Source organism: Nansenia antarctica (genome assembly GCF_963989245.1).
Source record: "Nansenia antarctica genome assembly, chromosome: 17".
In the NCBI taxonomy this organism is placed as follows: domain Eukaryota; kingdom Metazoa; phylum Chordata; class Actinopteri; order Argentiniformes; family Microstomatidae; genus Nansenia; species Nansenia antarctica.
This window is the reverse complement of record NC_137687.1, coordinates 286,531-312,359: the sequence shown is the minus strand read 5'-3', so window position 1 is coordinate 312,359 and position 25,829 is coordinate 286,531. Positions and strand designations below refer to the sequence as shown.

The 25,829-nt window shown below is 45.5% G+C and overlaps 1 protein-coding gene across 1 annotated transcript; it reads right to left on the bottom strand.

Moving 5' to 3' along the window:
- Nucleotides 1–671: 671 nt before the first annotated feature.
- On the bottom strand, nt 672–17,392 carry pxdc1b (PX domain containing 1b). Its single transcript, XM_080547198.1, has 6 exons — nt 17,296–17,392; nt 16,378–16,706; nt 7,821–7,912; nt 7,304–7,421; nt 5,519–5,630; nt 672–3,524 (listed from the first exon to the last, which is right to left on the bottom strand). The coding sequence occupies exons 2-6, from the start codon at nt 16,631–16,633 to the stop codon at nt 3,392–3,394; spliced, it is 711 nt and encodes a 236-aa protein (XP_080403324.1). The 5' UTR covers nt 16,634–16,706; nt 17,296–17,392; the 3' UTR covers nt 672–3,391.
- Nucleotides 17,393–25,829: the final 8,437 nt, after the last annotated feature.

Here is a 25,829-nt window from a genome sequence, read left to right as displayed (position 1 = left end):
ACACAGCAAAGACCTAGGTTCTGGGCCCTGGACAATCTAGACAATTTGATGGCAGCTATTAGATTGTAATCATAAGTGCAATACTGAAAATACAACTGTGAACATTTCAAACCTGCAAACTGCGACACTTTAAATGAATGTGCAACAATACTATGTGCAATATGACAACCCTCGTGTACATAAGGTTCAGAGATAGGAAATGTTAGTATATTTATAGCATAGCATAGAGTACAGCACAGTGTTTTATTGTATAGTATAGTAGTATAGTATAGTGGATAGTGTATATAGCCTTTATTTATGTAAACCAGCTCTTTTCCCTTCTTGTTTTTAGTATTTTTTCCTAGCACCAGGGGAGCCCCCCCTCCTAAATTTCGTTGTATGGTACCTGTACTGTATTAATGACAATAAAGACCATTCATTCATTCATTCATTCATGTTACCATAATAGCTTAAATAATGGTCATATGTTACCATAATAGCTTATATATACTGTACACTGTCCTCATCTCATGTACATCTTCCTGGACAGTGCTAATACTTACCACAAGGTGGCACTGTTCACCCAACTGAAAACTGCTCCATCAGTTACAGTCTGTTGATTTGCCATCTCACATACAGTATATCCACTCCCATCATTAATGACATATTGACACACATTCATTGGAAAAACATGTTTAATAGAATTATTACATATAACCTGCCAATGACTGACAGAACCATTGAGGATCCTATATAAGCATTTATATAGTTAATAACACTGAGCAGATATGTGTCAGGGGTCCAGGTTCATCCATGTTGGATGTAGAACCGAGGTTCATACATCCGTTCATCCACTGGCGGACTCAGGGGGGGCGACCGCCCCTCCTGGTGTCCCCACGGTTGAAAAACGTCTCTCTTAAGTGCCCTTTTGAGTGGCGAAAATGAGAGGATGTGCCCTATTGGCTGCCCTTCCAATGGTCTAAACTTGACCATGTGCACTGATGGGGTCCCATGTTGTGCAGTAGGTGCCCTTCTTTTCTTTTTCGCCCCCCCTGCCCTTCAAACAGCCTGAGTCCGCCACTGCGTTCATCCCTCGTCTGGCACAGTTCTACATCCCCCCAGAGAGCTCACCTGGCTCTAAGCATATGAACACCAGGTTACGGCAGAGCATGGTTAGCTTAGCGATACGAGAGCCAGTCCTCATATGTTGTGACTAGAAAAATAAATAACCCCTTTAACGTTATATTAAATTAGATTCTCATTGTAATGATGAATGATTACGCCTAGGTATGATAGTGTGACACATCAGTGTCCCAAAAGTTTGTCTGAGGCCAGAGAGTACTGGTCTGTGATTGGTTGAGTCTCCCTGTGAGGCCACACAGGATTGGCTGAGTAGCGTTTAGCCGTGGTGCATGCCCAGGATCCACCAGAAGGCTCTAACGTGTCCAGACTGAGACTCTGAACACGCGTGTCCATCCTGCAGGCTCATGCAGACAGAGCTGTTCCCTCTGTGTGATCCTATAGAGTCCTGTCCCTTCCTAGCAGAGAGCCAGTGGTGTACAGCGCTCTCTACCTCTCTGTTTCTCTTAACAGGCTGACTTATATAGCTCCTTATTCCCAAGCGCTTTACAACGGCCTCTCATTCACCCGTTCACACACACATTCACACACCAATGCTTCTTCTCTTCCTGCCAGGTAAAGGACTTCCTGACTCAGAGAAAACAGAGAAAGAAAAAAGAAAACAGGCAGAAAACAGTTTGATGCCATTTTCCCAGCCTGAGAAAGAGCGCTGCTTTCTCACGGTGTTGGTGCTGAGTGTGTAGTGGGCGAGGGGGCGGGCGGCGGGCATGACTGTGTTACTAAACAGACTCATAGAAGCAGGAGGCGGGGGGGGGTACGGCCCTGCGTGCCAAGCCTCTGAGAGTCCAGAGCCTGTGTATTCAGAAGGGGGAGGGGGTGGGGGGACCCCTGTGGCTGCAGGGCTGTGCAGAGCGAGGACGCTACCCAGCAGCCACAGGGCCAAAAGCTGCTACGGCTTCCTAAACACACTCTTCACTTCTGCAGGGAAACCTTCTGAGCCAATAACACGACAGACACGACATTCGCTTCCCAGCCAGGGAGAGAGGTAGCTCTGCAGCCAGCTGGACGTCCTTCAGGACTTAACAAATGTTGATGTTGTTTATTTACTTTTATCTTTCGTTTGATTCTGAATACAGAGATGGGCCATGGGAAGGCATGCCAACGACCCTGTCCAAAAAGAAAGATGTCTAAATGAACTGTAACGATGTTAAGAAGAAGAAGCCTGGGGATGTTGGTTTGACGGCAGGGAAGGGAACACTCCTGTCTTCAGCTGCCAGATCACAACACTGACAAAAACAACAATTAGAATTACAACTAGAATTTCAGTTCAATGTGCGCCTCAGCTTAACAGTTTCCCTACACTGTGGTTCTCCAGACAACATGGCCGTTTGTTGTGTTTAGATAAAGAGAGGACTTGTTCCTTCAGGGGCCGGGCAGGGCTGTAGACTCCCACGCAGAGCCTAGCTAGCTGTCTGGGCTGCTAGCTGCACCACAACAGCTCACACAGGGCCTGGCTTGGACACATACACTCTACTGTACTCATCTATAGAGATAATTCATCCATTCCCATTTCTCAAAACCAATTTCATACATTCGGTAAGAATAATGACTTTGATTCCTTATCAACAACTGATCATTTCAGTTCCAAACACATTAACATAACCAGACCTATCGTCCTGACAACAGCTCTGGTGTGGCACATCGACTACGTCACATAGTTCTAATCAGAACAGCACATTTCCCATGTAATCCCAAGGAGAGTGAAGCCGTCACTCCACAGAGAAACTAAATAACTGTGACATTCCTGGTTGTAATGACGACAGTCCAGTGGGAGGCTGGGCAGGGCACACATACTGTACATAGTCACACTGCAGCTCCACCTCTCATGAATGTAGCATGTAGCATGTAGCATGTAGCTCCGTGACGATGTGGAGACACACAGTGTGAGGCTGGTGGAGGACGAGGCACTCTGGTGATGATGTCACAGTGGCGTTAGACACAGGAAGCCTGTGTCATGTGATTCTGTCCTACAACGTATCCCTGTACAGTCTGTCTGCACACTGTGTCTGCTGCACACAGCTGCTACTTCAACATCTTCAACCCTCCCGTCCAGCAAGTCAAAGTCAAACGTTGGTGATTGCTGACCCAAGCAACAGCAGCAACAGAGAAGCTCGGTGCCGTCACAGGTCCAGGTTCTGGGCAGGTCACAGGTTCTGTGCAGTGTGCAGCTAGCCTTTGAGGCTACTAGCCAGACGAGTCACCTAGCAACAGTGTTCTTCTCTGACACATCTACACCAGCCAGGAGCAGTCAGACACCCCGGGGGGGCGGTGGTCACTCCAGGATGTCGGTCTCGAAGGGCACCAGGTGGTAGTAGGACAGGTTGGTGACGTAGGCGTCTGGGTCCTCGTCGTCATCGCAGACGTCCGGTTCTGCTGGCAGGAACTCTGGGCTGTCCTCCTCGTACCTGGGGGGGGGGCAGACAACGTCACTCAGGGGACTGAAGGGTAGAACCTTACAGTGCTGGTCTTCTGAATGGTTCACCTGTCTCTCTCTCTCTGTCTCTCTCTCTGTCTCTCTCTCTCTGTCTCTCTCTCTCTGTCTCTCTGTCTCTCTCTCTGTCTCTCTCTCTCTCTCTCTGTGTCTCTGTCTCTCTCTCTGTCTCTCTCTCTCTCTCTGTCTCTCTCTCTGTCTCTCTGTCTCTCTCTCTGTCTCTCTCTCTCTCTCTGTGTCTCTGTCTCTCTCTCTGTCTCTCTCTCTCTGTCTCTCTCTCTGTCTCTCTCTCTCTGTCTCTCTCTCTCTGTCTCTCTGTCTCTCTCTCTGTCTCTCTCTCTCTGTCTCTCTCTCTCTGTCTCTCTCTCTCTGTCTCTCTCTCTCTCTCTCTCTGTGTCTCTGTCTCTCTCTGTCTCTCTCTCTGTCTCTCTCCCCCCCTCTCTCTCTCTCTGTCTCTCTCCCCCTCTCTCTCTCTCTCTCCCCCCCCCTCTCCCCCCCCCCATACAGGAGCATAAATTTGATCATTTGTTTGTGGCAATCCTTTTTTCCTGTGTTTCCACCTTACAACATTCCACATACAGATCACTCACCCACACCATTGATAATACTGACTAACACATCTCGTTTCTATTGTGCTTACTCTAGTCTCTTTAGTTGATAATAAAACATTGATTATTTCCTTCACCCTCCCTCTCCTTCTTTTCTGATTTGACTTCTAACCCTCCCTACATGACGGAGGTCTAACTTCCTCAATTCTGTGATGAATGTGTAACATGTGAATTGTCTGGTGAAATTAGGTCTGGGAACGGGCCTGTGTGTGTAGATGTCCCTCCCTGCTTCCTACACACACACACACACACACACACACAGACACACACACACACACACATACACACACACACACACACACACACACACACACACACACACACGCCCAGGGAAGGAAGAGGTGCACAGAGACATTTCCTGGGGTGGGGGACTCAACATTCAACAAGGAACTTTACTCACACACACACACACACACACACACAAACACACACACACACACACACACACACACACACATAAACACACTCGCAGGCACGCAAGCACTCACACACAGTACACTCACTACCCACTCTACCCGTCTTCTAAGGGCTACTTCCAGCATGATAACGCACCACGTCACAAAGCTAAAGTCGTCTCAAACTGGTTTCATGAACATGACAGTGAGTTCAGTGTTCTCCACCAGATCTGAACCCAACAGAACATCTTTGAGATGTGGCAGAACGGGAGATCCACAGCTTGAAAGTGCACCTGGAAAATCTGCAGGAATAGCCTGATGCAATCAAGTCATCATGAACCAGAATCTTAAAAGAATGTATCACATTCTTTTGAACATCTTGTAGAATCACTAAGCCACGAAGAATTAAAGGCTGTTTTCAGAGGCCTTACCCATTAGTATAGTGTTGTTCTTAATAAGGTGGGTAGTGGTAGCCTAGGGGATAGTGAGGACTAGTGTAGGACTAGTGACTAGTGTAGGACTAGTGATCAAAAGATAATGACTTCAGTTCCCACCTGGGAACACCACCACTAGTGTGTCCTTGAGTAAGACCTGGGAACACCACCACTAGTGTGTCCTTGAGTAAGACCTGGGAACACCACCACTAGTGTGTCCTTGAGTAAGACCTGGGAACACCACCACTAGTGTGTCCTTGAGTAAGACCTGGGAACACCACCACTAGTGTGTCCTTGAGTAAGACCTGGGAACACCACCACTAGTGTGTCCTTGAGTAAGACCTGGGAACACCACCACTAGTGTGTCCTTGAGTAAGACCTGGGAACACCACCACTAGTGTGTTCTTGAGTAAGACCTGGGAACACCACCACTAGTGTGTCCTTGAGTAAGACCTGGAGTCAGACCTAGGTTGAAGTTGCTATTGACCGGCAAGTGGAAGCTAAGTGGTTTAGCAGAGAGAGAATACTCACAGGTGTTCTGCAGAGTCGGTGGACGAGGGTCTCTCTTTGTCCTGGGGGAGACTCTCGTCAAACACGATGGTCTCTGTGTTCGCCAGACAGAACCCGTTAGACCGCATGATCTCTGGAAGACACAGGACAGACACACAGACACATCAACCAGGTGTAAGACACAGGACAGACACACAGACACATCAACCGGGTGTAAGACACAGGACAGACACACAGACACATCAACCAGGTGTAAGACACAGGACAGACACACAGACACATCAACCAGGTGTAAGACACAGGACAGACACACGGACACATCAACCAGGTGTAAGACACAGGACAGACACACAGACACATCAACCAGGTGTAAGACACAGGACAGACACACGGACACATCAACCAGGTGTAAGACACAGGACAGACACACAGACACATCAACCAGGTGTAAGACACAGGACAGACACACAGACACATCAACCGGGTGTAAGACACAGGACAGACACACGGACACATCAACCAGGTGTAAGACACAGGACAGACACACGGACACATCAACCGGGTGTAAGACACAGGACAGACACACAGACACATCAACCGGGTGTAAGACACAGGACAGACACACGGACACATCAACCAGGTGTAAGACACAGGACAGACACACGGACACATCAACCGGGTGTAAGACACAGGACAGACACACAGACACATCAACCAGGTGTAAGACACAGGACAGACACACGGACACATCAACCAGGTGTAAGACACAGGACAGACACACAGACACATCAACCGGGTGTAAGACACAGGACAGACACACGGACACATCAACCGGGTGTAAGACACAGGACAGACACACAGACACATCAACCGGGTGTAAGACACAGGACAGACACACAGACACATCAACCGGGTGTAAGACACAGGACAGACACACGGACACATCAACCAGGTGTAAGACACAGGACAGACACACAGACACATCAACCGGGTGTAAGACACAGGACAGACACACAGACACATCAACCAGGTGTAAGACACAGGACAGACACACGGACATATCAACCAGGTGTAAGACACAGGACAGTGTAATGGATTTTTTCATCTTATGAATGTTTTAACATTATATGTATTCCTGTGGTATTCATTTTCATACAGAATGTGACAGTATGTTTCCATGAGGAGTATTCCTGTGGGATTGTTGAGTCTGACTGTCCTGTTTGTGAACACAGAGCTGTTTGGGCCTTGTGTTCATAGGCAGTTCGTTTAGGACTCGCTGTCGGTCCCACGGGAACTTACTCCCTGTTCTCAGACTCGTTATCAATGTTATGACTATGTTGACAATAATCAATTGTACTATGTGAGAGTTTTGTGTCAGTCTCTTTAACTTCCCATTGAGAAGTTGACTGTCCGCTCGAGCTGTAAGATCATTTTCTTCAATAAATACTATACCTAGATTTAAAGCAAGTTCCTATTTTGAGTCTCATTAATTAATCCACAACAACAGACACACGGAAACATTTTGGGCATTTAGCAGACGCCTTCTTCCAAAGCGACTTACAATCGATACATTTGACTAAGCAAGTGAATCATCAATCCACCAGTCGTAGCAGAAAAGTAATCTAGCTCAGGCCAGCGGCCGTTGGCAGTCGTTGGCGCTAGGAGAGAAACTTTTTTTGTTTTGTTTGTTTGTAGTAGACACTGGATAGACACTGAAGTGTGCAAGGGGGTAGGTAGTATAAATCTCAGGAGAAACCACCGGGGGGGCAGGTGGTCTTGGCCAGGTACCCCACAGTAACGGCGTACCTGATATCTTGATGGGACTCTGGAAGCACGGCTGGATCTTGTGGACGTCGTCGTTCTTCAGCACCTGGTCCAGAGGCGACCGCTCGAAGAACGTCAACATGACCTCTGACCTGGAGTACTGCGAATGTACAGTAGCGATAAAAGACATAGCTGTATGAGACACATACTTCACATATCTGTCTGAATGAAGCATGTGTAGTGACCACTCGTTAGCGAGTAGAGCATTCATAATTCACAGCGTTCCAGCCTTGTATAAAGCACTGTTGTATGTTTGTGTTTACTACATCACCCATGCTGCTTAGCGGGTGATATGACGTAATATAAGTGGGACGGAGGGGAGTGAATGTTGTTGTTGTCAGTACGTATGAAGAGAGTGAGAATGAAGCGCACATGATTTTTTCTACCGGCAAAACGACTACATTGTCCTGTTATTGCCGTCACTCCTACACATGATTATATGGATCATAGTGTCTAACGTAACGGCCGAGAGTTCCCTGAGGTGGAAGACGACACCGACCTTCCAGGGCATGACGATGGCGTTCTTCAGCAGCCTCTCCACCTCGTTCAGCTTCATCTCGATGTCCTGAGCCTCTCTGATCTTCACCAGCCCTGAACAACAACACAAACATGTTATAACAGCTCAACTACCGTGGATGTTCAAAACATCTTCTTACAGGTCGTCTCCCAAAACCCAGAGGCTGTCAGCTGAGATGAACATTTAATTGGGTGTAGAAGAATCAGACTCAAACTGACTTGGGTTCAATCTAGGAAGGACAAAACAAGTCCAATAATAATAAACATAAGCCATGACACAGCTGCATTGGTTCAGTATTTTTACATAGCGCAGGACACTGCTGCTACTTGCACAGAACTTTATGTTCATCACTTTATGTCCCTTATGTCCTCTGTCTTTTTTATTGTTACTATTGTCTTTTTCTTTTCTGGCACAGTGTTGAGTGTCTAGTCCCGTTTCATTTCACTGCATGTTTTACTTTGTATTTCTCTGCATGTGACAATGTGCAAAGTACCCCCTTGAAGAGAGTCAGAGCTTTTGTCCCAAAACAACCACTGACTAAGTGAGAGCACCAGGAACACCTTATCTGTGCGTTGACCATAACAAAGAGCAGCGTTTTGACCTTTGTGCCGGCTAGTGTCTTATCTCTCATCAGGCCAGCGCGCACACACACACACACACACACACACACACACACACACACACACCAGCTGAACAGGAGGGCCTTAATCACACCTCGCTCTGGGAAAAGGTTGCCCCAAAGGCAAAGTGCTAATCAGTCGATCCAATAACCTTTTTATTCACAATGCCCCATAATATTTACCCTTTAAACAGAAAGCGAGACAGAAATAGACTTTTTTTATGTTGGCATAAAACCTAACTGCACGCAAGTATGCCTGAAGAAGGTCTATCATCTGAAAGCTATTTAAGCAATAAAATAATGATTCTTGCACAGATTTGAGTGTGAGGATATGCTGCTTTTTTCACTCTAACTTGCATGCAAGTGTAAAATATCAATCCAACCTTCAGGAATGCCAACATGGGTCATGGAACTCTTTAAAACACGCAGTTCTGACAGCAACAACAGCAGATGGGAGCTTCTACTCGTCAGGATGATGTCTGTCTCCAGAAACAAGAGGAAAGTGCTGAGCTGGAGTGAGAGTTACACTTACTCAGCCTTTAACAGGGAACGAGGGGGCGTGAAAAAACTTCCACTAAAGCCACACAAAAACACAAGACTGCCTATATCACACACCAGTCACTGACCATGTCTCCCAACCCTCCTAAAACCTCATAGGTCATGCTGACCATAATCGTGTGCGCGATGATGACGAATATGTCAAAAAAACATCTATGAGGTAGCTAACCCCTGCCTGATGCAACTCGTTCACACAGAGACGCTACAGAGCTGAGAGGATGTGAGAAGACAGAAGACCCTCCGCTGGTATCTGCCCAACTAATTTACAACGGCCGGGGGTGATGACATCATGTCCCAGGCGTTGGAGGGAGTGATTAAGCCATTAAATCATCACTAGTAGGTCACCCCCCTAAAGACCCTCCCTCCCACACTGCTATTCCCCAGGCTGTGGAATGCTCTGCTCTTGGATCTTAGATCAGCGGGCTCGGTCGAGGTTTTTAAAAGTATAGACAGGCTTTCTGATAGCCCCAAGGGCCTGTCTCTCTGTGTCCTGTTTGTGCTGTTGTAGACCTGTTGTCTGTTACTTGTTTTTATTTTCACTTGTTTTGCCTGTTTTAACCTGCTGTGGCTCTGGCTCTTATATTATGTTTTATTGTGGGTTTTTTCCTTGTTATGTGAAGCACTTTGTGACCCTTGGTGAGCGAAAGGTGCTCTATAAATACATTTTACTTACTTACTTAGACACTGTGTCGCTCAGCGTTTCAAGACAATGTTCTTGTGCTCCAGTGACAAAGAGCTCTGTTGTCCAAAGTGTATCGCATATCGCCACTTTGGACCACAGAAAAGATGAATCATGACCCAAACTATAACCATACTGTACTATATATATATACTATATATAGCTATACTGTAAATCGTGTTTTGTCTGAGGTTGGAGGTTTATTGTGGTTTACTGCAGAGAACTTACAGTGTCGGCTGTTCTGTCATACATAAATCACGTTGTTTTCTCTTCTTATGGTCTTTTTTATTTTGGATCTTTTTATTTGTATTTTGGATCCAACTGAGCAGAGCGATGGGAGAATGTGCTCACAATGTCATTGGATGTTACATTCCAAGGCCCCTCCCCCCACCTGCGTAGAATGGTTGCACTTGCCTACGCTAGCTTGTTGTTGCCTATGCTAGCTTGCAACATTGAAGAAAATTGAAGAAAACGTGAAGGAAAGGTATTTGATTGGTTTAACGTGTAGCGAGGTGTCACTCATTTAAAACAGGTTTCCACCCCTGTGTAGCTACTTTCTACAGGCTTTCCAAACTAGGATCTAGTTTCCAGGATCCAAACAAGGTGAAACACAGTGAAATGCTATTTTGAATATCATATGGTCATAATTTTTTCTCTTTGTGTTAGGCTAGAAGCCTCAGTTCATACTGTAGATATTAACGTTGAGGTTTGGTGAACTATGAATCAATGTGAAAGTAGTTAACATCTCAAATGAAATAAGATAAATTGTCCTCAGACCAGGGTTTCCGTTAGAAAAAATTGCCGCCGGACATCGTGTCCGGGAAGATTTCAATTTACCGGACAAACGTGATATATTCCGGTCATCATATTAAAATATTAAAAAAAAAAAAAAAATCTAATATAGCTGTTTGTCGCGGTGATTACTGTTGTGTAGCGGCCTATATATGCCATTTAATGTCTATTTCTCATCCGATACGATTAGATGCGAGCTATATAATATATAATAATATAACATGATTCGCATGCGCGCTATGCCATTATGTCCAGCGCTGAACGGGCGCCGCACTGGGAACTGAACAGACAGCATCGATCAATGAACAGACTCCACATTACGTTAACTGAAGTTTGTTAAATTGTTTGGGATTAATGTGAGTTTTCTATTTTCTCTTTCCAGTTTTACCCTTTTTTTTATCAATAAAACAACGTCATTTCTATAACCAGGTCTCGCTGGTTGGGAAGGCATTTCGTTTAGCTGCCTGTCAAATCATACTTAATCGGACTCGGGAGTATGTCAATGAGGAGAACATAACTGTTTATTGAGAAACAATAGGCAGGCTGGGATACGTATATAAAGAAATACCACAATGTCTAGATGTATAACATTTTATTGAACAGTGCAAGCATGTAGGCTTCTGGCGTGACATCGTACCCCTAACGTTCTTAGGGCTTGTTTGAAAAGCTTAGACTGAAAGTTAGTGCCCTGGTCAGATTGTATAACAAGAGGAAGACCGAATGTGGAAAAAAACGTTGTTAAAGCTTTCACCACTGAGCTGGCTGATATGTTACGCAACGGAACAGCTTCGGGAAAACGAGTAGCAGCGCACATAATAGTAAGCAAATACTGACTTCCACTTTTAGTCCTAGGCAAAGGTCCAACACAATCAATTATTACACGTTCAAATGGCTCCCCTATAGCAGGAATGGGATGCAATGGTGCGGGTGGAATGGATTGATTAGGCTTACCCGCCATCTGACAAGTATGGCAACAGCGGCAGTGCTTGGCAACATCCGCCTTCAGTCCGGGCCAAAATAAATGTTTCAATATCAGCTGATAAGTTTTAGTTATACCTAAATGTCCTGACCACTGGCTCTCATGTGCTACAGATAACACCTGTTGTCTATAACCCACAGGCACAACCACTTGTTTTACAGTATTCCACTCACAACCATTTGCATTAGGAGGAGACCATTTACGCATTAATATCCCATCGTTAAGGAAATAAACTACGTTGCCCCCTATTTCAGATTCCTCACTAGCTGCATGTAAAAAACATTTGTTTAATGACTGATCAGCTACTTGAGCGACACGCAATCGCTCGCCGGTTACAGGCAGAGATAGGCTGTCAGCGGATGGTATGGTAGGACTCGGGGAGGATGGTAACTCTACCACTTTCTCCCTGGGAGAAGCTGAAACAATCGGGTTCTCATCCCTTTCAGAAAAGGCTTGCATAATCACACTATCACAGAGAGAAACATCGCTATCCTCCTCTCTGCCTCGACTCGATTGTGCACGAGTTATAGCGCACACCGGAAACAACCGCTGTTTCGCATAGGCAGCCTACACATTAGGAGTCATCATCATGCCGGTGTCAAATCATATCATAATAAAATAAATACATAGCCTATATATTCGTATTTTTTAAAATAGAAGGAATCAGAATGTGAACTTTAGCGAATTGTATTCAAATTGTGCTTAGAGGGAATTATTTTCACCGGACATTTATGTCCGACGAGTTTTCAATTTGTCGGACTTCAACAACTTTTACCGGACAAAGTCCGGGAATTACCGGTTAACGGAAACCCTGCCTCAGACACAAAGTGCAACACCCCTTCCTGTAAACAGATAGAAAAGTCCACAGGATCTCTACGCCGACATGAAAACATGAGCATGTGAGGTCTGGCATGGAATGCCAAAACAAGGCTGTAATTCTAAAAGGACACAAAAACTGCCAAACATGAATGCCATGTTTTCCTCTTTCAATTATCTAAATTTAGGATTTTAACCTGAATGTATAGCGTTAGGGTTAGGGTTAGGCCCTCTGAAGATAAGCCATCAAATATGTGGAAGCCCAAACCAGCTGTGTTTCCTCCTACGAGGGGCCTTTAGTGGATGTCCTCCTACTTCCTGTGGAAGAGTCCACTTCCTGTCACAACTTCCTGGAGGCACCAGTGGTCCGTCTCACCCTGAGGGGGTCGTTAGGCTGACAGACAGATGGCTGAGGATACAAATGGGTCAAATTGTCCTGTTGTAAAGTTGTTCCCTTAAAGTGTACCCTAACCCTATATATATATATATATACCGAAGTTCTGACAGGAAGCATAATGATCCCAAGTCATCTGCTGCACTCAGGCGGGTCAGAGCGACCCAAGTGAACACTACACTGATACTAATGATTATTATTGTATACAGGCCTAGAGCTAATGTTGATGGTTGTCTATATCCTGCCTATTCTTTATTGATTTTGATTTGGTATTTCTACTGCAATGCCTAATTGAACCTGTACTCAAGAACTGTAGTCCTTCCTATCTGTACATTAATATAATACAAGACTCTGATTCTGACCTACAGGTTCCATCCCAGTCAGCAGTAACACAACAACATCAGATGAAGTGGACTTTAGTCCTGAACACACTCTGAACACTCTGGACACACTCTGAACACACTCTGAACACACTCTGAACACTCTGGACACACTCTAAACACTCTCTGGGTAGAGCAGCTCTCCGCCAGTCATCTGAATGAGCCACGTCTGGCTTCCTGGGTGGTACGATCATATCTGACTCACATGCAGCAGGCCTGGTTCATCACCACTTCCTGTCTGTCTGTGACCACTTAAGGGTCAGATGTCAGATGTCATGTGAGTGTGATGAAGCTAAACACAGACCGATGGACTACCAGCCTAAATATAGCCCCCTCCCCCCCCCCACGCCTGTGTGTCACCCACCCGTCTCCCACAATGACTTCATAACCTCAGGCCTCCCCGCCTCCCTTGTTGCCTAGGTAACAGCACAGCAACAGGAAAAACATCAGCAGGGCCAGAAGACTAGGAGAAGAAACCTTGGGAGGCTAGGGAGGCTAGGGAGGCTAGGGAGGCTAGGGAGGCTAGGGAGGCTAGGGAGGCTAGTGTTAGCTAGGGCTTGGGCTAGCTTCTCAACAGAGTGGAAATTACCGGCCGGCTACTTTTCACTTCTCAACTGAGTGGGATGTGAGAGGGATGCAGATGAAATATCGAGCTGAGGTGGAAATTAAAGAAAGGGCATTCTTCTTCTTCTTCTTCAGCTGCGTGAGGAATGAGATTAATCTGGTGCAGCTATCCATCATCTTCATCTCTGACACGACCGCGCAGCGCCACTGAGCTAGCACTGACAGGAAGTGAGGCGGAGAAGAAGTCTCCATTTCAACACTCTGACTTATTCCATCTGTCTCTCAGCTGCAGATCATAAGGGGCCACGCCAAGGTCAGGGGTCAGGGGTCAAGGTTAGGGTGACAGACAGACAGACAGAGCCACCAGAGGGACAGGGGGGTCCGCTCAGGGTCATCTCAGGGTCAGGGGTCAGGGTAAGGGTGACAGACAGAGCCATTACTCTGGACCAGGATCACAGAAGCAGGATTAGATCCAGATGGAACTCTGACACAGTAAAGCAATAAGGAGAAGGAACTGCATGAAAACATTTTCATGGCCTGAAACAGGTCCAAGGATCACCAGGGTGATAAGGAACCTGGATATTGTGCTCTTATGGTTGAGTGTAAAGTAGTTTGTAATTAAAAGTGTGTGTTAGGGTTAGCCACAAGAGAGAAATTAAACCAGCAATATCTAAGCTGCCTATCATCCAGGCCGACTACAGTCAGGAGTCAGCAGTTTAGCTTTGTTGTTAGTGGAGGCTACGGCAATATAAACATAAGTAATAAGCAAGAGATCCTCCTCTGCCAACCAACTTGTCATCCCTTCTGCCCGCCTGACTACTATGGGATCTAGACTAGAGCCTTCAGCCGTTCTGCTCCCCGCCTCTGGAACTCTCTGCCACCTAACATTCTGGAACTCTCTGCCACCTAACACTCTGGAACTCTCTGCCACCTAACATTCTGGAACTCTCTGCCTGCCACCTAACACTCTGGAACTCTCTGTCTCCTAACATTCTAGAACTCTCTGCCACCTAACATTCTGGAACTCTCTGCCACCTAACACTCTGGAACTCTCTGCCACCTAATATTCTGGAACTCTCTGTCTGTCTCCTAACATTCTGGAACTCTCTGTCTGTCTCCTAACATTCTGGAACTCTCTGTCACCTAACATTCTGGAACTCTCTGTCACCTAACACTCTGGAACTCTCTGCTACGTAACATTCTGGAACTCTGCCACCTAACACTATGGAACTCTCTGCCACCTAACACTCTGGAACTCTCTGCCACCTAACACTCTGGAACTCTCTGCCACCTAACACTCTGGAACTCTCTGTCTGTCTCCTAACACTCTGGAACTCTCTGTCTCCTAACACTCTGGAACTCTCTGTCTCCTAACATTCTGGAACTCTTTGCTCCCCGCCTCTGGAACTCTCTGTCTCCTAACACTCTGGAACTCTCTGTCTCCTAACATTCTGGAACTCTCTGCCACCCAACTTGTGCAATATTGACACTCTCACCACTTTCAAATCCAGTCTTAAAACATTTTCACAATGTCTTACTTGGTTTGATCTCCTGTATTTTGTTTGTTGTTATATCTGATTTTGCTGGGTTTTTTAAATCTCATTTGCTTTGTTGATTTTAATGTTTTGATATGTGGTTTTAAACTGTCTTGTAAGGTGTCCTTGAGAGCCTTGAAAGGCGCCCATAAATAAAATGTATTATTATTATTATTATTATAGATGTATTTGAGTAGAAAATCACAGAATAAAGTGGTCAGTAATTCAAAATACAGCAGGACACAGACACATACAAATTGCCAGAAGATCAATCTACAATTTACCAATTCAACCAGATTTACCAATACAACCAGATTTACCAATACAACCAGATTTACCAATACAACCAGATCTACCACCACCCCAGGCCTCATGTGAGTAGCGGTAGTTTAGAAGTCTGTATGCTGTACTTGAGAAATAAGCTCAACTCCTTTGTTAATAACAAACTAAAATGACGAGGTTTGTCGGTGAATTAAATCATGAAATAGCTACTTGATGCAATAAGCCAGAAATATTGAACGACCCACAAACATTCAATAGAGGGAGACGTCGAGTCTCTCAGTGTTCAAGTGTTGTGATCAACATCATTATGGAGTAATAATCATGTCTGCTCTTACATCAGATTGTCCCAAACCTCTTCACTTAATGAAGGCTACATGGACCGTGGTCAGATCATTCTCTATCTATGTATTATTCTATCACAACTAAATGTGACCTATACAAATCAGGGACAGTATAAAAGCAGGCCTATAGATAATGGTATTGATGGCAGGATGAGTCTGTCCTGTTATTGACAGTCTACAGGACACACACAGCTATACCCCTCCGTGACGTCACGGATATGGTTCACCAAGAACTTCAATCAGTCCAGGATGAATCACAGTCTAGTCCAAAGGGCAGATATGTGATATGGGTCTGGATTTAGTGTCACCCCCAAGTGGACCCTGTGAATCATTAAGCGGTCTACCATCCAGGACAAAGAAAAACAAGGTTCATATGCTAGTAACCCTAACCCTAACACGTTATTTGAGTCACTTTAGGCATAGGAATGAACGCCCATCTCAACTCCCTCATCTGTGAACGTGCCCATTTACAATAATAATAACAGATGACAAATAGATTAGGATATAGATGCATAATATACTATAACATGGATATAACCTATTAATTATATAACCTCAACTGAATGATAACCATCCTCATGTCAGAATCATGTCACAAACCTTCTATCAGTGGAGACTTGGCCAGTTCCCGTCTGTCCTCGGGGAAGGACTCCACCAGTCTCTTACACAGCCTGCCCAGGTCGGAGCAGCTCCGGTGGAGGTATAAGATGTTCCGGTCCGACCACTCGGTTCTGATCTCGAAGAACTCCTCTTCCTCCCCTCGCTGGCTGATGATCAGCCTGCGGATCCCGTTCACCCAGCAGTCCCTGACGAACATGTTGACCAGAGAAGTCCCCTGGAACACCGCCGATGCCATCAGCCTCAGCAGTCAGTCAGCATGCTGGGGGGGGGGGTCTGGCGCGCCGGGAGCAGCTGTTCTCATGCCCACCCTGACAAAATACCAAGAAAATAACTTCAAATCAATCATTAAACTGTTGTGGATCCTCCCGCAAATGTTGACAACCAGTTCAGAAACTTCCAGCAGGGCTCTGTGTGTGTGTGTGTGTGTGTGTGTGTGTGTGTGTGTGTGTGTGTGTGTGTGTGTGTGTGTGTCTGTGTGTGTGTGTGTGTGTGTGTGTGTGTGTGTGTGTGTGTGTGTGTGTGCGTGTGTTTGTGTGTGTGTGTGCGCGCACGTGGGTGTGTGTGTGTGTGTGTGTGTGTGTGTGTGTGCGTGTGTGTGTGTGTGTGTGTGTGTGTGGGTCAGCCCAGATCTCAACGTGGCACCGCAGGTCCACAACATAACGGGTCATGACGTCACGACACCCGAAACCCGAAGACCAGCCGGGTCGATATGATTTGTTTAGAAAACAACTCGCAATTCTTTAAAAAACATGTATTTGACTTTGAGGTCGTCTGCAGTTGTCTAAACGAACCCCCGCCTTAGAAAAAGTAGTTTTTGTTGCCTTTCCCTCAAACACATAAGTATGTTTTTCGTTGTCTTACAGTTTTGTAAATAATATGTTGTGAATCTTCATGTACCTCAGATGATGTTAGAGAGTTGCATGTTCGATGATGTGCTGAATAACTCCGGTCCTTCAATCCCCTCGGCTGTTAGGTGGTCTGGTCTCTGTTAGGTGAGGTGGTCTCATGCAGTTCTGCACCATGGCCGGGGTCTGAGTCTCTGTCGCTCGGGAGGAAATCTCCCTCTGCTTCCTCCCCTCGTAGAAGTTGACTCCTCTCCCTCCCTCCTATGGAAGCATACAGCTGACTCAATTCAAATGCTAATGCAATATGAGATTGCAATTGCATGTTCCACTTTTGCATGCATTCTTTCAGACAATATTCAAATTCAAATACAATTCTAATGATTTGCATTTTCATTTTCATGTACCTGATGTGCACATTCGCTGTCAATATTAAAAGTATAATGCAAAGCCATTTGATATTTAATTTTCAAAGTCATGCGCTGCTTTGTAGCTGACAAAATTCAAAAGTTCATTCTAATGTGCAAATGACTATGCAATCCCAAAATAGCATATTCATTTGCCACTTTTGCCTGCGTTATTTGAGTCAATATTCAAATTGTAATGCAATAATGTGATACGCAATTGCATTTACATGTTCTAGGAAACACATCCGCTTTACAGCTGACAAAATTCAAACTCTCTATGCAATTCTCATGTTCTACCGGCCTGTCAGTCATTCTCTGGGGGCAGGACAATGTTTAACACGCCGACCGGAACTAGCGGCAATTCCCCCTATCACCAGAATGATCACGCCCCTTTTTGGGTGATAGAAGTGGAGAAGTTTGACTGGTGGTCAATGGGAATTTCTGGTCTTTGCTACTTTAATCCGATAAAATAAGAAAACCGTATTGCTTTTTAGATATTAGGAGCCCAAATCCGATGGCCAGTTAGGCAAACTATTATATAGTGTCGTTGCCGATCAATGAGTCATTAGAATGAACTTTTGAATTTTGTCAGGTACAAAGCAGCGCATGACTTGGCTTTGCATTATAATTGTAATATTGACAGCGAATGTGCACATCAGGTACATGAAAATGAAAATGCAAATCATTAGAATTGCATTTGAATTTGAATATTGTCTGAAAGAATGCATGCAAAAGTGGAACATGCAATTGCAATCTCATATTGCATTAGCATTTGAATTTAGTCTACTATATGCTTCCATACTCCCTCCCTCCCTCCCTCTCTCTCCCTCCCCCCTCCCTCCCTCCCTCCCTCCCTCCCCCCCTCCCTCCCTCCCTCCCTCCCTCTCTCCTTCCCTCCTCTCCCTCCCTCCCCCCCTCCCTCCCTCCCTCCCTCTCTCCCTCCCTCTCTCCCTCCCTCCTCTCCCTCCCTCCCCCCCTCCCTCCCTCCCTCCCTTTCCTTCCCCTTCCTTGTCAACACTGTGATAGTATGAGAGGAATGCGACTGAAGAGTGACCGACTTGTCCGTCCAGCTGCCTCCAGTCCAACACTTCTCTACTGTACATCCATTTCTGTTTAACACTTATGTTCCCGTTTCTCTGCTCCTCTTGTGATACAAACTTCCCCTTGTTGGAGATCGCTGCTGTCATAAGAACTATGATCTCATCAGTCTGAGGAACAACCCTCACAGATGTACAACTGGAACATGACAATCAGAAACATCATGTGTCTGGACGTCCTCATCACATCTCATTGTTACGGGATCTTATACAACAGTTAGTTCCGACCAAGTCATTTGATTGGACAAGAGGCATTCCATGAGTGCTGATATACAGTATAACAGTACTGGGACCTTTAACTATATGTATCACTCCGACATGACCGTTAATACAAAGTAGCTAGCCTGCAGATGTTTGTGTTCAGGTTACTGTTAACTATTTTTTGTTGACGGAGCCAAAACAAATCATAATCTGTTGTCGCTTATTACTGTTAACTAATAAATCTGCACTGTAGAACTGTTGTATAAAAGCAATATCACACTGGAGGTCGTGCTGTTATACTGAATATCAGCACGGCTGTGTCTTCTACTCGGCCTGCGGCCTCGTACCTACGACCCAATCACAGCCCTGCTGATATTCAGTATAACACACTCCCTCTGTGTGATATCCAGTATAACACACTCCCTCTGTGTGATATTCAGTACAACACACTCCCTCTCCTGTGATATTCAGTATAACACACTCCCTCTCTTGTGATATTCAGTATAACACACTCCCTCTCCTGTGATATTCAGTATAACACACTCCCTCTCCTGTGATATTCAGTATAACACACTCCCTCTGTGTGATATTCAGTACAACACACTCCCTCTCCTGTGATATTCAGTATAACACACTCCCTCTCTTGTGATATTCAGTATAACACACTCCCTCTCCTGTGATATTCAGTATAACACACTCCCTCTCCTGTGATATTGCTTAATTCTCAAACACCAACTGCCTAACATGGACAACAAAGGCTCAGTAGTTGATTGACAGAAATGATTGTGTTATTGACAAAATGCCCAAGATAGGCATATCTCTCTCTCTCTCTCTCTCTCTCTCTCTCTCTCTCTCTCTCTCTGTCTCTCTGTCTCTCTCTGTCTCTCTCTCTCTCTCTCTCTCTCTCTCTCTCTCTCTCTCTCTCTCTCTCTCTCTGTGTCTCTCTCTCTCTCAGTGCTGTAGGCAGGGTTGTATCTGATGATTCGACTGATCTTATTTTCTTTATCTTCAAAGGAGAAGTTGAAGGCCACAGAGCAGCAAACCACATAAAGAGGATCTGTGAGACAGGAAAAAAGAAAACACATAGTTGAAGTGCTTAGTCATGACGCTGTTACATAAGAGACGATATATGTCAGGTCAGGTGCTGAGGAGGAGGTGAGGAGGAGGAGGAGGAGAGGAGGAGGAGGAGGAGGAGGAGGAGGGGAGGAGGAGGAGGAGGAGGAGGAGGAAGAGGAGGTGAGGAGGAGGTGAGAAGGAGGAGTACTTGTGTGAGGGTTCTGGCCTGGCGTTCAGGAGGTTTGTTTATCTTCGTGACACAAATCTCAGTGATGTCTTCATACCGCATTCCAGACATGCTTGATCTCGTACGTCAGTATCATTCCTCATAAAGTCATAAAGTAAACATTAAACATTATTCACCTTAGGAAAACAACAGTACAGAGCTCCAGCGAGTCCTGTTAACCCTTACAGCAGGGTCAGTGGTGTAGTCTAGTGTTTTCTAGTGGGTATATTGTGATTTTTCCCTCCCAGCCTCATATCGTTCATTTCGGAACGCCATCAAAATAAATCTGCGCTCCCTGTCTAACGTTATATATATATATAACATTCCATGTTATAAGGCTGATCTGTGCATGATAGTGCTGCATTTTGACATGTTTCATGTCGCATCTCCCCCCGTTGATGGTACATGACGCTATAGTCAGTCCCAATGGTCCAAAGTCAAGTGCTTCGTAACACAGACGGGGTGAATTTTATGAATGAAAGTGTGAAAGTTCTGTCACAAAACGCTGTAGCTTATCCTCACACATTTTTAAGTGGGTATATGGAAATCCTTGGCCTTTCCTAGTGGGTATGCGGCGTAGTCCTGCGTATCACCTAGACTACACCACTGACTGTTAACCATACGGCAGGGTCATGTTGCACTGAGTGCTTTAGGAGGGGCTGGATCCATTCAAAGAGGTTTACAGGAAGAGGAAACCATAACAAATTCAAATGCTGAGGACTCAGCTGTATTTATAACGACTGTACGCTCAGACCATCCTGCAGGCACTTCTGGTCAAGGCTATTAATAACAATAATCAACTATACAGGAAATTGGAAGTTTATTGTGAGGAAAGACAAGTGGTAGAATAGATGTCTAGTCTCTAACTTCACGCAAACACACATACAGTGCACACACACACACGCACATACAGGCGCACGCACGCGCACACACGCATGCACTCACTCATACACACGCACATAAACATACACAGAATAGAAGACAACATACTGTAGTAGTAGGGGCGGCTGTGTCTCAGGAGGTAGAGCTGGCGTCTAATGATCGCAAGGTCGGCAAATCGGCGGTTCGAACCCCGGCTGGCCACATGTCGAGGTGTCTTGGGCAAGACACTGAACCCTAAATTGCTGCCAATGAGCCGGCCAGCGCCTTGCATGGTAGCTTGCCGCCATTGTTGTGTGAATGTGTGTGTGAATCTCATTTCAGCCTGGATATGAGGCCCAGCAGCGCCAGGAGACGTGTGCTTTCAGCTGAATATAATGTGTCCATATGAATATAATGTGTCCATATGAATATAATGTGTCCATATGCCACAGCCACATAACATCTCCCATCCTAACGACTTTATCACTCAGAGTAACCCGAGGGAGCTCCTCTAACATCTGCTGTCTCTGTACCTGACTGTTCAGGTAGAGTTCAAGTCTTTTATTTATTTTCATTTAATTTTTTCATCATTGGCGGGGGAGACATAAGTGATGATGCTGTCATATTAATTGCTTTCATAAGACTTCTGTCCAACATTTTCTGAAACAACAAAGGCAAGGCAAGGCAAGTTTATTTGTACAGCACATTTCATACAACAGGGGCCATTCAAAGTGCTTTACATACATTATAAAAAAATACAGCAAGAGGAGCATAGTAAGAACATAAAAATGACAATGAATAAAAGCAAATATAAGAAGTAAATAGATAAAACATTTAATGAGACCAGACTGTGTGAGCGACTGTGTAGTTCTATTTTGGAATGTATTGTTTATAGTTAAACTTGATGACTATTCGGTTGTTAAGTCGTGATGTGTTTCCGGGTCCAAAGTTGGCCGAAAATTGCTAAACGTCACGTTTGACGTCCGACTTACCAACCGAATTACAGTAGTAATCTGATCACTATATAATGATGATAACATTATGTAACAAACAAGTGACAAATCAGATGTAATGACTGACTCTCAGAGGCGGCTTTGGTCTGTCTTTGGGTCTCTTTGGATTAGGGGAAATAACCCTCAGCTGTGTTCCAGCAACCAATGACAACATGCAGGCCTGTCTCTGAACACATGCTAACCACACTCAGCCTTACTCAGCCATATGCTTTAATAATCAATGGGTATACTGTATATCATTAATCATTCATTTACAAGTAAAACAATTGATGTACCAATCCCAGATTGCCTCTTTAAAATGTTAGATTTGTAATCAAAGTAGAGAGATTCCCCTGGAGCATATTCAAAGGCCTTGCCTCTTCCTCCCATATTCTCTTTTTCTCACGAGGGATCTGTTGCACTGCACAGCGCAGTAAATGATGTGTGGATGTGCTATAAAGGAACCCATGAATTATAAATCCATAACTCGCGCTTACATGTGATGAATGATATCAGAGGTAGACGTGCTGGAGGAATATTAAACACAAGCTTGTGGGTGATGCGCTGTATATCTAATAGGATACGCTGCTTCCTCTGACCTCTACCAGCGCGCTGTTAGCCAGTGACTTATTATCCCCCGTACAGGTAGAGACTGCAGAAGCAGCACCTATGGAGCACACAAAGTCTACAGGACATCTGTGGTGATTATTACCATGAAGGTTTTGTGTCCCATAAACTGAAAGAACACAGTGTCGTTTCAGAGAGATATATTCCTCTATCATAAGAAATAATAACACATCGATTGTTATTTATTTACTGTCTGTTTATCGTCAAGCGTACATGTTTGTTTGAGGTTCAGTGGACAGTTTGATGGAAGCTCAGGTGGCAGCGTCATAGTAGATTTGCAGCTTCACTGCTACAGCTACATACGTAGCTGCTCACATGAGCCGTAACCCCAGAAGGATACTGACATCATTGCTATAGGGGTGTTACATGATTGAACATACTGTAGCTGTGACGCACAGTGGAAGCAAAGCTGCCTTGATCCTCGTGTTGAACCACAGTGGCGCGTAATAGGGTTGGCTGCTAACAGGCCAACTGTTATTTGCAATTCTAAATTGTCCACAGGTTTTTTGTTCCTGTATTCATGCAAAGCCACATGTTTCTAGTAATACAGTCAGACTTAGTGGCGGACTCAGGCTGTTTGAAGGGCAGGGGCGAAAAGAAAAAAAGGGCACCTACTGCACAACATGGGACCCCATCAATGCACATGGTCAAGTTTAGACCATTGGAAGGGCAGCCAATAGGGCACATCCTCTAATTTTTGCCACTCAAAAGGGCACATAAGCAAGACGTTTTTCAACCGCCAGTGGTCAGACTGTATTGGCCTACGTTGCTCCAAGACATCATTGTACCTCCCCCTCCCCCTGATCTTCTGGAGGATAATGGCGCTGCTCTGTGTGGACCCAGGCCTCCTCTGTGGTCGAACCCTTCCACAGCATCAGCAGATTCTGCTGCGGCCTCATTCTGGTTAATTTCTCTGAAAAAGAAAGAAAACATCAAATGGAAAAAGACATTCCACCGTCCCAACAGCACAATGTTCATATTCAAACCACACTTGTCTCCCATTACAACAGACCCAGTTCCAAACCCCTATTCAGCTTCTCCCCCTGTTTGTGTGTGTGTGTGTGTGTGTGTGTGTGTGTGTGTGTGTGTGTGTGTGTGTGTGTGTGCGTGTGTGCGTGTGTGTGTGCGTGTGTGTTCGTGTGTGTGTGTGTGTGTGTGCGTGTGCGTGCGCGTTTGTGTGTGTGTGCGTGCGTGCGTGTGTGTGTGTGTGCGTGCGTGTTCGTTCGTGTATATGTGTGTGTGTGTGTGTGTGTGTGTGTGTGTGTGTGTGCGTGCGTGCGTGCGAAGTGCGTACATGCGTGCATGCGTGTGTGCCTATGTGTTTGGAGAGGGGGTGAACGGGTTTAGGTTTGGGGTTTCGTGCATGGAAGCAGAGATGGATGGCTGCTCCACCACCAATGAGGGGGTGGGAGGGGGGGATTATATGATCCTTTGCCAAAGCCTCTTGAAACAACATTTGAGAGTCGCTACTCGCATGCCTGACGTGTTCAGTCAAAGGTGCGGTCAGACCCGGCTGTGAGAAGACAGAAAGACCGATGTGTACGATGTACGCTGTCCCACTGTGGGTTCAAACTGGAGTCTTAATCAAAGTCTTGGGTTCCAGTCAAATCTTCTTTGGAAGTCCTTTTCTTTGGACGCCTTCCTTGTTTTTATAAAGTCGTTCCAGACTCGATCAACTCTCCTGAGCGCTGTAGATTCAAACTGAGACGTATAGAAGTGTAAACCTCTAAACGAGGCAGTCGTCTGTTTATAGTAGCTGCCCTAAGACCTAGCCTCTCTGCAGATTAGGCTTTAACACCTAGAACCACAGGAGCCGCCCACACCCCGACATCAGACAGGGAGAGGGAGGAACACAAAGACATCTGCAGATCCTTTAATCAACCGCCCAGGCCGCGCCCCGGAGGATTATGGGACAGGGAGGGTGTGAACTGCCTTCAGTCAAACATGGGCTCACCTACAAACTTGCATTTGACTAAGCAAGTGAATCATCAATTCACTTTGTTATGTTATGTTATGTTAATTTTATTTATAATGCGCCCCCCATCCAACTTTTACATCGGCCCGGGGCGCAGCCCGGGTAAAGGAACAGATAAAGACAAAGACAAGGAACACAGAAAGCAATCAGACACAGACGACTTAAACGTAAATCTCAGGCATACAATTCACAACAAATAGGGAGTAGACTTAGGGAACATCATTGACGAAGAGGTGGGATTTTAACTTGGCTCTAAAGGAGTCCAGAGTGGGGGCAAACTTGATGGCAGAAGGGAGCGCGTTCCACAGGGTCGGTGCTATCACCGCAAAGGCACGGTCACCCTTCCTCTTGAGGTTGGTACGTGGGACCCTCAGGCTGAGTTGGCCGTCGGACCTGAGCCTGGGTCTAGGCCTTGAGGTGGAAGACTGGTCCAGGAGGTCCTTGATGTAGGGTGGGGCGAGACTGTTGAGAGCTTTAAAGACAAAGGTGCAGATTTTGATTGTTGTTTGTTGTGTGCACATGGTTGTTTATCTATCTACACTGTAGATTCTACAGTATCTATCTGTCCGTCCGTCCGTCCGTCCGTCCGTCTAGTAGTCTCCTTTTCCTAAAGTAACTAGCAGTCTTTGTCTGGTTTGAGCAGGTTTGATGTTTCACTGTAGAGGAGCGAAATGTCTTTGGGATTTTCTGCTCTTATAAGTAAATAATACAGGCAGCATTCTGAAATATAAATATAAATGATGGATGGATTTGCTGCTCTCTCTTTCGTCTTATAACTAAACTGTATTTCACTTGTTCTCACCTGTGCGACAGTTACGTTATTAACCATGTTGTAATTCTTCCACAGTGACGCAGGTGTTTGTTGCTATCTGGGGACTCGTCCGGGACTTTATGTGTTTGCAGCACTGAGCAGCTTCCCACTGCAGCCACTCTGCAACTTCCTGTGACTGAAGTCTTCAGGTTCTGACATTACAATGAGTGTTGTAATAAACACACAGAAACGGCTCCTTTTCTCAAAGTTATTCTCTTCTCCTTGAAGGTCCAGACCCACACAGCAGCGAGATGTCACATGAATCTCAGCCGGTCCTCTCCTCTCCTCTCTCCCCGTGCAGACATAAATCCCATCCCTCCTCAGAGACAAGGCCAT